Here is a 12,558-nt window from a genome sequence, read left to right on the forward strand (position 1 = left end):
AAATATCAGTGTTCGTGTCGTATCCTTGTAATCCGTCAGTATCGACTTGTTTCACTGAGCGCTACATGTAACCTCTAATTCAAAAATGGAAACTCAAGGTACGAATATCAACAATGTAGGAAAAGATGGATTACTACTTACTGAAAAGAAGACACAAGTTGCAGAGAGGCAGACAATTACGTAAAGCTTTCGGCCACAGGCTTCATCAATATAAGATACACACACACTATTCACACTTCCCTGCCCCCTCCAAATTGCTGCTTGCATCACGTGATAGTTGCATTCAAGCCCGAGATGCTGAAGTTGGCGGTCGTATGTGCGTGCGTGTGTGTGTGTGTGTGTGTGTGTGTGTTACTGACGAAGACTGTGGTCGAATGCTTTACCTAAGTGTGTCTTAATTGTACCTGTCCGCAACTTAACCTCTAATTCAATATTAAACTGTAATCTTATGGTAAATATTAGTTCGTTTGTGCCATATTGGAGCCCGCTGAAAATAAACTGTTGTTGCTGATTGGTTGATTTGGGGAAGGACCAAACTGTGAGGTCATCGGTCCCATCGGATTAGGGAAGGATGGTGAAGAAAGTAGGCCGTGCCCCGTCAAGGGAACCATCCGGCATTTGCCTGAAGTGATTTAGTGAAGTCGCGGAAAACCTAAATCAGGCTGGCCGGACGCGAGTTTAAACCGTCGTCCTCCCGCATGCGAGTCCAGTGTGCTAACCATTGCGCCACCTCGCTCGGTAAAATGACAAATGTACCATTGTCGGTAGCTGACATCATCCTCCCCCCCTTCCCTGCCCGGATTATTTTTTTCTTGTCTTTTTCTTCACAGCCCACACAACTGACTTCTATGTCTGTCACGGGTTACGATTCGTCAGACGAGTTACGCCTAGGTGACATTAGAGGTTTCATCTTATGAGTGCTGAAAAACTTTTAGCGCTGAAGATGCAAATGTTCGAACGTAATAATTTCAAAACTAGAAACAATACACATGTAAACAACAAATGACAAGTAGAAGAACGAAATGGAGATTAGAATTTTGAATACTGCCGAAATATAAGCGATAATGAGCGCCACAAATAGAAGAACCCACTTGCAAATATAATGTAACCCTGGTACAAATGGATGTTTCAGGTGACGGTGATGCCGACCGACCCCGCCGATGGCTCGGCGGCGGCCTTGACAGCGACAGCAACAGCGACGCCGACATCGACGGGCTGCAAGGTGCCGTTGCGCAGCTCCACCGTCAGCGTCGTCACCAAGCCGGACCGGCCGCAGCACTTATCGCAGGTAGGCCGCCCACTTCCGATCTCGCCCTCGTGGCAGCACAGTGGGAGAGCTGACGACGCCGCACATTTTTTTTTTTTAACCAAATACATTTAATTCCGTCAGCTAGCTCAAGCATCAAGTTCGTTTCCGCAGCAACTATACAAATACTCGTTAATTTTGCTTGCTGCAATACTATTATTGAATACCCCAGATGCGGTTCTCCTTTTATATGAGAAGTAACTTCATACTATGCCCTGAGGCAGCATACAATTTGTCTAAATAAAAACAGACGCTAAGTAAGGAAACAGTTCTTCCATTCGTTGTCGTTGGCGGCCATCTTAATTGAATACCGACTCATTAGTGAAGTGCTCACATCTCATAGCAAACACAGAACAGGATCCGCAAACGTAGGAAAACAGAAAATATCGATGCGAATGTGTGTCAAATTTTCGTAAGTCAAGTTTAAGTGCGTCGTCCGACCCGTGACCATACGGGTGGAAGTAGGCCCACATCAGGCAACAAATAAATAAATAAAAACTGTTTATTCTAGAATGAGATTTTCACTCTCCAGCGGAGTGTGCGCTGATATGAAACTTTCTGGCAGATTAAAACTGTGTGCCGGACCGAGACTCGAACTCGGGACCTTTGCCTTTCGCGGGCAAGTGCTCTACCATCTGAGCTACCCAAGCACGACTCACGCCCCGTCCTCACAACTTTGCTTCCTCACAACTTTGCTTCCGCCAGTACATCGTCTCCTACCTTCCAAACTTTACAGAAGCTCGGAGGAGAGGTACTGACGGAAGTAAAAGTTGTGAGGACGGGGCGTGAGTCGTGCTTGGGTAGCTCAGATGGTAGAGCACTTGCCCGCGAAAGGCAAAAGTCCCGACTGTTTATTTTTCCAGAGCATCCACAGCAGATGCTTTTTATATAAAAGGGAAAAAGCATCTGTGATATTAAATACCAACATTACAGCAAGGAAATATTTTTTTTTTTTAATACCCATAGCTCAGATATGCTGCGTAATACCAAAATGGTTGCATCCAGTAGCAACATCAGTGAATCATGTAGTTATAGTCGTGTCTTTTACATGCTTCCAGCCCAAAACTCGTCATCAGGCCATAATAATTATACAGTATCATCCTATATCATCATAACCTCAATACGAACTTTTGACGTCAGTACTGTAGCTAAGTCGGCGTCAGTTGATTCCTGACAGTTGCAGAGGGCTGGGCGCGGCCGTTTCGCGCGCGCCGACCTCCACCAACTTTGTAAATCTCTATGGCAACGCGTCAGTGTTGTCATACTTATGTAAATGACTACTGATGTCGCCTGCAGCTGTTAGCGCTTCGCAGCTGACAGCTGGCAACAGTGCTGCGAGCTGACCGGTAACTTCTTACGCCCTCTTGGCTATGGGTTTGAAACACTAATTTTTACACGGCGGCTCTGAGCACAGGCTCGTCATATGTTGTGGAATCTTGGTGTGGTGATGGTTATTACAACAGAAATTAGTGACCTTCAGTGTAACGAAAATAAAGCGCTTCAGACTGTTACCTTCAATTTTTACAAGAAGCATTTACGTTGTGGCTGCGTTGCATGAAGGATACAGAGCTTAGTCCCTCAGCATGCTGGTCACTCACGGACAGCATATGAGCCAAACCGGTAAACCGCTGTGTACTATCTGCATGATTTAATTTCTTTAGTGAAAAATATACGTACTGGCTTTTGACGTTACTGGAACTTACTGACAGTCAATTTTGAAGAAAACGTTTTATTTTCCAAAATAGAAGAAAAAAGTGTTTGGCACATTTCAGACACACCATGTATTTGAGATGCAATATCTAGCAGTTATTTTTTTTCTTTACCGCTACTTTACTTACGTTGTGCAGCAACCAAACCAGTAAGCGTACAACATTGATTCGCGCGCGCGCGCGTGCGTGTGTGTGTGTGTGTGTGAGAGAGAGAGAGAGAGAGAGAGAGAGAGAGAGAGAGAGAGAGAGAGAGAATAAGGGCAGAAACTTTCAATAAGTTCCTTTCTGCATGTGTCAACGAGTATTAATGGACATTGTGAGCCACTTGGCAGCATGAGCTATTATGTCACATTTTTTTCACTCGCCGTGTATTTTTTCCCCCGTGCAGCTCTAGTCCTACTCGGGCCGAGTCGGCACTACTCGTAAGTCTCCAATTCCCTATTCCCAGATACTTTTCGCACACGTACTACATGGCGTAACTCCAGCGGGAGCTTTGTGTCTCCGTTATGAATTAATTCGACCTACCCACGTTTCTTATAAACTGTACAGATCGACTGTAACGCTCAATTGCGGTAAAGAAATGTTCTATTTTACAGCGACTCAATATACTATCTATATAAGTAAACATTACAGATTATTTAGCACATTTTCTCACAGTGCAGTCTGGAACCGCACGACCGCTACGGTCGCAGGTTCGAATCCTGCCTCGGGCATGGATGTGTGTGATGTCCTTAGGTTAGTTAGGTTTAAGTAGTTCTAAGTTCTAGGGGACTTATGACCACAGCAGTTGAGTCCCATAGAGCTCAGAGCCATTTGATTTTTTTCTCACAGTGTGCAGAGCAATCATCACATACAGCAAAAACAGCACAGGTTAGAAGTTTTCTATTTTTATTTACCACCTGACAAACCTGGCATTGGCCGGGTACTCATTTTACCAAATTTCAATTAGAAACGAAAATAAAAAGGAACTGTTTTTGGAGTGTAATTTCGAAAAAATTTCATTTCTATGTGTTCGGACGAACACCTTTGAAATTATGAAATAGGTGTGTGAAGAAACACGCATAATGCACAAATGTAATCGAAATTAAGAAACATAATATGTAAAATAGAAATTCTTTGTAATTTTTATTTAACCCAGTAACTGATTATAAGCAATGTTTCTAGTTACATGTCCAGGAGCTACGACGAATAAATGCTTCGGTGAGCTCATCCTTGAACAAGCGACATAAAGTTGTCCATGATAAAAACATGGTGATATCAGGTCCATTTCACAATATTTAACATACTGCCCCTGTCACATGTAACTGTAATGGCAATGTCTCGGGAAACTGCAGTCTCTTGAAGTGGAAGGGGCGCAGCAGCTTCTCGTTTCTACAACGCGGTTTTGTAAACGTCTCTATGACAACGCCTCTTTAAAGCTCTATAGACGGCTATTTCGCCTAAAGCCATTTGCACTTCGCAGTCGAAAGCTGTCAAAAGCGCTGCCAGTTGTCAGGGATTTCCGTAAGTTGACTCGACCGTAGGAGTGTCCTCGAAGCAAAAAATAGATGTTTTAAAATTTCATGCACGATGCGGCGTTTTTTCACGAATCTCAGTGTTGTTGACGTCATATCTCTTGAAGTATGAGTCGTATAATGATATATTTGTGTAGGTACATTTAGTGGTATATGTGAATACTGTCTGTGAAACATGTTGCGAATAGAGTAAGTAGCACAGAAGTAAGAAATTTAAATGTCATGCACAATGCGACAATTTTTCACGCATGCCAGTGTTTATCATGTCCCGTCATGTGGACTATGATAGGTAGGTAGTTTTTACCGCCAAAGCGATTGTTGCCTGACAGTAAGGGATATGTGTACCAAGTTTGGTTGAAATCGGACCTATGGTTTAGGAGAAGATGTGGAATATACACACACGTTTTTATAATATTTATTGATATATTTATTTTTGAAAACGAAGCGCCAGTTAAAAAATCAAAGTATGATTTGTGTCCACAGTCATGCATCAGTCAGAGAAGGGTCCACAACACATTTCAAAAAACCATTCATACTTGATGACACTGAGCATCGAGCAATTTCCGCATATCTATCCTTGCTAAATATGAAGAGAGGACCACAGCCGATAGGAATATTACAATTTTCAGCGCTACCGTTAGCTATAATTTCATTATCAATTTACTGACCACTTGTTTCGACGGTCACTTCTTCATCATCAGGCTCTCAAAATACATAGTGGATGAATTTTCCCGAACGCCGCTTATTTTCACGTGGGGTTTCTGATGGATGTCGTTTGGGAAAATTCAGTCAATATGTGTTGTGAGATCTAGATGACGTGTAGCGCGGAACCCGATTGACAATAAATTGATAATGAAATTAGAGATGACGGTAATGCTGAAAATTGTAATACTGAGTAACATGGGTAGAAAATACTTTGACACTGGTATGTCTCGACCATGCCGAATACATACGGTACAAAATTTAGTCATGTTTACAGCCCTGTCAAACAAAAAGATGTTTCTTCTTCAGCAAGTAACATGCCGAATATATTTACTAATATTCGCCAAACTTTATTACTCTCCTTTGGTAAGTTTAAATTTGAAACTGGCAATGAATAATTATAACAAAATATTCTCGAACGCCTACTACTTTCATTATGCTCTTACTGGACCCGTCCTCGTTAGTGTAACACCAAGTCTGTCTTTTGAAAGACAGCAGGGCGAGGTCTCTGAATAAAAATTCCGTAATGAGTAAAATATCAAAGTTCGAGCCACTGCTGTAGTTGGCCAAGGAGTTGAATTGTTACACACGGCGACATTGCCACACGGCGGGGCGAATTTCACTGGGACTAGCTCGGACGGTGAGTGGTCAGTACCAGGAGCCGCCGGCGCAGGGCCAGCAGGAGGGGGCGGACGCCCCCGCACCGGTGACGTCGACGTCGGAGGGCGCCGGCAGGTAGGTCTGCCGCAGCGCGGGCACGACGCCGCCCGTGCAGTTGAGGAAGGCGTCCACGGTGAAGAAGTAGCCGTATCCGACGGGCGCGCGCACCTCCAGCGACACGAACGTGTGCCCGGGCCCGCCGCCTGTCAGCGTCACGTTCAGCTGCGCCGTCTCCGCTAGCTGGTCCAGGGCGCGCACGCAGCTGATCGTGCACGTGGGGGCCTCGCCCGCGTACACCACCTGCGACCGCACACTACAGTCGCACTCGTCCCTACACTAAGGCAGGCTGTCTTATTCTATTCGCGCTTATTCCGACTCAGGTCATCAGCTTCACTGCTTTACTCCAGTACTGGCAGTCAAATAATAACACTCATCTAACGATCCTCCGACGACTGTTCCCTCAGTTCCCAAAGACCGCCTCAGCTCGTAAACTATATCTGGATGATTAACAAAGTGAGTGACAGATGTTCTTTACGGAAAAGTTGCCACAACAAAAACTCAAATGGGAATCCCTGGAGGGATGGCGACGTTCTTTTCTTAGAGAATTGGCAATTGGAGATGACTGCACAACGATCCTACTGCCGCCAACGCATATCTCGCATAAGTACCACGAATAGTGCTATTGTTTGTGTATGTCCATCCTTTTAGCGGGATGTCTCTGGGACGACGAGTGTTTACTATCGTGACAAAAAACAAAAACACCTACAGCCGTCCTAATGATTTTAATTTATTTTGTCGCTACCAGTTTCAACGCTTCATTGCGTCATCTTCAGGCCGTCTTTGATGAGGTACAGGTTGATATGATCACCATACATAACCCATCAATTGCCAGCATTACTGGATACGCAGATGTGTCAGTACTCCAACCATCAACTGCCAACTGATATGATCACCATGCATAATCCATCAGTTGCCAGCATTACTGGATACACAGATAATGTGTCAGCACTCCAACCATCAACTGCCAACTCAGTTGATGGTTGGACTGACACATTATCTGCGTATCCAGTAATGATGGCAACTGATGGGTTATGTATGGTGTTCATATCAACCTGTACCTCATCAAAGACGGCCTGAAGATGACGCAATGAAGCGTTGAAACTGGTAGCGATAAAATAAATTAAAATTATAAGAACGGCTGTAGGTGTTTTTATTTTTTGTCACGGTTGTTGTTTGTTGTTGTGATCTTCAGTCCAAAGACTGGTTTGGTGCGCTCTCCATGCTACTCTAACCAGTGCAAGCCTCTTTCATTTCCGAGTAAGGTGGTGGTGGTTAGTGTTTAACGTCCCGTCGACAACGAGGTCATTAGAGACGGAGCGCAAGCTCGGGTTAGGGAAGGATTGGGAAGGAAATCGGCCGTGCCCTTTCAAAGGAACCATCCCGGCATTTGCCTGAAACGATTTAGGGAAATCACGGAAAACCTAAATCAGGATGGCTGGAGACGGGATTGAACCGTCGTCCTCCCGAATGCGAGTCCAGTGTGCTAACCACTGCGCCACCTCGCTCGGTCATTTCCGAGTAACTACTGCAACCTACATCCCTATGAATCTGCTTACTGTATTCATCTCTTGGTCTACCGCTATGATTTTTACCCCCCACGATTCCCTCCAGCACTAAATTGGTGATCCCTTGATGCCTCAGAATGTTTTCCACCAATCGATCACTTCTTCTAGTCAGGTTGTACCCAAATTCCTCTTCTCCCCAATTCTATTCAGTACCTTCTCATTAGTTACATAGTCTACCCACCTAATCTTCAGCATTCTTCTAAAGCGCCACATTTCAAAAGCTTCTATTCTCTTCTTGTGTATTTTGTTTAGCGTCCATGCTTCACTTCCATACATGCCTACACACCATACAAATACTTTCAGAAAGGACTTCCTGACACTTAGATATATACTCGATGTTAGCAAATTTCTCTTCTTCAGAAATGCTTTTCTTGTCATTCCCAGTCTACATTTTCTATCCTATTTCGACCATCATCAGCATCATCAGTTTTTCGCTTCCCAAATAGCAAAATTGATTTACTACTGTCTCTCATTTCCTAGTCTAATTCTCTCTGCATCACCTGGTTTAATTCGACTACATTCCATTATCCTCGTTTTGCTTATGTATGTTTGGGAGCGGTTTCTGCACTTGTATCGGGGTATTTTCTAAGATACGTAAGTAATTTTTCACGTTTATAGCTTCTGAATTACGCCGCCTTAAAGAAACTATTTACTATTTTCTGTAGCACTGGAAATAGATTTTAAAAAGGGACTTCAACGGATTAACATGTAAAAAATTTGGTCAAATACTAACAAGGCAAAAACGCCGAAAACCAGTCAGGAAAAGAGTGCAAGGGCATCCATATCCTGGGGCAAGCGGAAAGGAAAAAATATAGTGCACGCAGGTGCTTTACTTTTAAGAAAATGGTTTATAAGTACCTATTACGCAGGTTTTCAGCGATTTTGTTCATCACAACGTGTTCAGTTTTCGCAAATTTGGCATTTCGTTTTAATGCTCACAATCTCACAAAAATTGCTGCCTAGTGACATATTCATCCATATTTACAACGGAATATTTATTGTGTGCACTTTGCTGCTTCTTCTTCTTCTTCTTTGCAGTATTTGCTTGAATCCCCATTCGCTCAGGACCGTGCCCTTTTCCCCTATCGTAATTTGCTCATCATGTATTTCCTGAAGTTTTAGCATTTTTCACGCACATTCCATCTGGTTTTCCATCAGGACTGTCACTCCTTTCTCCTTCTCATCTTTATTAAATTTACTAGGTTTAACACTCGTAATACTAGGGGGGAGGGACGACGACGATGACTTTGTGCCAACCTTGTGAAAATAACGTAATCTAGTCTGGTACTTTACCTTTTAAAATTATGAAAAATATATTTATTGTTTTTAATGATTTTTTATATCAGATTCAGTAACTGTTTTAAGTTTTTCAGTAAAACGTAACAGAAATTTAAGTCTTAGTAGTGAATGTGACTTTTCACAATGTCATAACGGTTATTTTCACGTTCTTAGTAGTGACAGTGACTTTTCGCAACGAATGTCATATTGGTACTTTCACGTTCAGGGCTCTTCTCAGACTTAACTTTAAAAGGTATGAATGAAAATCAACGACAGTTATCAAAATTTGTATTTTTTAAATATTTTGCGGTCAAACGTAGCCCTCCTATCAGTGCAAACATTACGGAAAATGCGTTGGTGTTGCTAAGGTTGTGCTAAAAATATTTTCAGGTTCTGTACCCCACTTATACATCAGAATCTATTTAAAAAGTTTGTCGTTAATAAAAGTTAAATACATATATGTACGGTGCCTGTTCTTTCGGACATGTCCAAAAGAACAGGCAACCACTTTGATCCTCCAGCCACCATGAATCAAGACATAAGGGAATTAAAGACCTTGGCTGCCAGTGGACACTGATTTGTATCAAGGGGGAAAGTTTGCGCCGGAAAAAAAAAAGCCACCACATATATGTAAGTATAGCGAGGACGGCCAGTGATCACTTCCTGTGCAGATGCACACTCAGATCGAACCCTTACGAGAATCTAAATGTAATTTGTGCAGTTGTGGTGACCACTCTGTCTGGATGGTGTAATGATCAACGTATCTTCCTAGTAGGCAAGAGATCCGGGTTCCATCCTAGGAACGCTAACCGGCAGCTAATGCCTTTACTTCCATTGTGTCTTAAGAAGTTTAAAACATTTAACGAATCTTTTTAGGTTTTTTGGTGGTGGGCACAAAGTCTCCCCCCTCCTTTCTTCTTGGTATTACGTGTTATGGAAAGTGCGTCGGTACTGCTAGGGTTAATAGGAAACAGTCATAGCTGCCTGCGATGGCATTTTACGCGACCATTTTCCTTAATTGCACTGCGAGGTACGAACACGCACTACTTTGAAGTAGTTGCTGTATCTTCTAGTCACGTCATCGTTCTAGTTCCCGCCACAGCCGGGTCTACCCTCGCTTTGTCCAGTGACGGGTTTTGCGTGTTCACTATTCTGAATCACATATCAAGCGCTCAAAATTTTGACCTTGTGCAATGACACACGCTCTGAAGCTATTGCCGACAGACAGTTCTACAGGTTGAATTTTATGGGGACCTATAAGTGTATTCGTTCTGGTTATATCCGGGATGGGCTCCCTCACTGCTTCAGCACCAAGCAAGCACGTGTAAGGCTGTTTATTTGCTAGCCCCGGGGCTCACCTGCGTGGTCCTGAGAGTGACATGCGTGGAGAGGCGCGCGTTCGGCACCGAGCAGCGCGACACCACGGTTCCCAGGTGTCCCCGCGAGCCCTCCTCCACCCAGGAGCAGTCGCCCAGCTCCAGAGAGCGGTTGGTGGCCGGCAGCTCCACAGGAAAGCCGGCGCCCGGCTGTCCCAACATCGCCGCGGCAACCAAGAGGACGGAGCCGAGCAGAGGCGTAGCGGGTGTTCCGGCGGCCATCGTATCTGGCGGACGACTCTCCGGATGACCACCGGCCGAACAGTGCCTGCGGCTTGCGGTCAGAGGTCAGCCGCTGCCGGCAGCACAGATAAACGTCCCCTGCCGATAGCCACCCAGCTCGGTTAAAGCGCTGACCACAACACCACGGATCAACAACTCGTTGCATATGAATCACGTTGTGCGCGCACTGGTACTAGGCAGTCTGCATCTATTGCTGCCTCTCTCCGTGGTGGGTGTATGTCAAGACATTAAGTTTGGTATTCGTATTAGGTCTTAACGTGCTGACAACAGCCAGCTGATTAAAAGTAGAACACTAATAAAATTCAACAAGCCTATATTCACACACTGCAAGTGGTACTATAGGCTACAGCATAGCGTCATGTTCCGTCAGCGTCGTATCGAGTGGAATTGTCGGGTAGCTGACCATACCTATCGCGGATGCAGTCTTCGTCTCGTGATACAATGGTATGGAGTGTGCCGTCATGTGTCCGAACACGAAAAGAACAGAGAATTGACAATATTTTTTCGTGCCTGTATTGCTTTCTTCAATGTAGGTTGTGATGACAAGCTCATCCGTAACGTAGCTGTAGGCTAGAATGAGAGTTGACAATTCACTTGTCAGTGAATGTGAACACGCCGGCCGCTGTGGCCGAGTGGTTCTAGGTGCTTCAGTCCCGAACGACGCGGCTGCTACGGTCGCGGGTTCGAATGCTGCCTCGGGCATGTGTGTGTGTGATGTCCTTAGGTTAGTTAGGCTTAAGCAGTTCTAAGTCTAGGGGACTGATGACCTCAGATATTAAGTCCCATAGTGCTTGGAGCCATTTGATTTTTGAATGTGAATACGAAATATTAGTTTTCATAGGAACGCGCGGTGTCTGTTTTCACGAACATGTCCGAAAGAACAGACATCACGCATTCATATAATTGATTCGCCTCGACGAACAATGAATCCACCACCTACGGTGTCGATGCACATGTACGTTCGACCTCCTGCGGGATTCTCAAAGTAGAGGGCATGTGGACATGTCCTTTCAAAGCATCTTACCACATTTTGAGCGGGAAAAGTCTCCGTCCCGTCACTAACAGCGTTTCACTAACTGACACATCTGAGTACACTTAACGAAAAAATACAGCGCGTCATTGTCAGTACACCAACACTACGTTTCTACTGATGCAAACTATCCTACTACGACAATAGGATTTGATCCTCTGCATGAAAGATAAATTACGGAAAATCTCCGTCGTACAAAGGCTGCTTTCAAAACAATATTCCGCTCTGTGGCGGGCGAAACAGTGAGCTGTAACAGAAAAGTCAAGTCCTCAAACAGCGCTTCACTCAACATCTTCAGCCCCTAGTTCTCTAGCAGTGTAATGCATCAGGAGTCACGCTTCTTCCTTTTTTCTTTTCTTTGTTTTATTCTTCTGGCTGGTTTGATGTGCCTCAATATGAATTCCTCTCCCGTGCCAACCTCTCACGGTAGCCCTTACACCAAACGTCCTCAGGTATTTGTTGCGTATGTTCCATTCTCTGTCTTCCCTTCAATTTTTACCTTGTGCAGTTCCATCTACCACCACGGAAGTTACTCCTTGACTTCTCAATGCTTGTCCTATCAACCTGTAAATTCTTCTTCTCAATATTTTCCACGTGTTTCTTTACTCGCCGATTGTTCGAAGAAAAATGTCTTTCAACATCCTTCTGTAGCACCACTTCTCAAATTCTCCTAATCTCTTCTTCCCGAGTCCATGTTTCACTTGCATATAATGCTGTGCTCCAAATGTACATTCTTAAAAATCTCTTCCTCAAATTAAACCTGATATTCGATACTAGTAGACTTCTTTTCTCCAGGAATGCTCTCTCTGCCCGTGCTAGTCTACTTTTTATGTCCTCCGTGCTTCGTTCGTGTTGTTTTGACTTCCGTCCAAGGTACGGCAATTCCTCCATTTCACGAGCATTCTATTGGTGAATAGCCCCACCCTGTCTCATTAAGATGTCCTGACTATGACCGTCTGCTACCGAGCAAGGTTACATATTGGTTAGGTATCAGGACTGGCTTTCCGGAGGACGACGGTTCGAATCCGCGTCTGGCCAGTCATATTTTGGTTTTCCGTGGTTTCCCTAAATCGCACCCGAAAATGTCGGGGTGGTTCCTTTAGAAATGGGGCAGT

The 12,558-nt window shown here is 44.3% G+C and overlaps 3 protein-coding genes across 3 annotated transcripts in view; 1 reads left to right on the plus strand and 2 right to left on the minus strand.

Moving 5' to 3' along the window:
• The window catches only part of LOC124615325 (mediator of RNA polymerase II transcription subunit 20), a 587,946-nt gene that overhangs the window by 477,988 nt on the left and 97,400 nt on the right, over positions 1-12,558 (minus strand). The gene's annotated exons all lie outside the window — the stretch shown is intronic.
• LOC124615324 (facilitated trehalose transporter Tret1-2 homolog) overlaps positions 1-12,558 on the plus strand; it is a 387,232-nt gene that overhangs the window by 306,175 nt on the left and 68,499 nt on the right. The window contains exon 2 of the mRNA XM_047143124.1: positions 1,133-1,288. Coding sequence (XP_046999080.1) covers positions 1,133-1,288 — 156 coding nt within the window. The remainder of the gene's footprint in view (positions 1-1,132; positions 1,289-12,558) is intronic.
• Positions 5,557-10,426, minus strand: LOC124615326. The gene is made up of 2 exons (XM_047143126.1): positions 10,153-10,426; positions 5,557-6,191 (listed from the first exon to the last, which is right to left on the minus strand). Exons 1-2 carry the CDS (start codon positions 10,390-10,392, stop codon positions 5,880-5,882), a joined length of 552 nt encoding a protein of 183 aa, XP_046999082.1. The 5' UTR covers positions 10,393-10,426; the 3' UTR covers positions 5,557-5,879.

This window comes from Schistocerca americana, chromosome 5 (genome assembly GCF_021461395.2).
Source record: "Schistocerca americana isolate TAMUIC-IGC-003095 chromosome 5, iqSchAmer2.1, whole genome shotgun sequence".
Taxonomy (NCBI): Eukaryota; Metazoa; Arthropoda; class Insecta; order Orthoptera; family Acrididae; genus Schistocerca; species Schistocerca americana.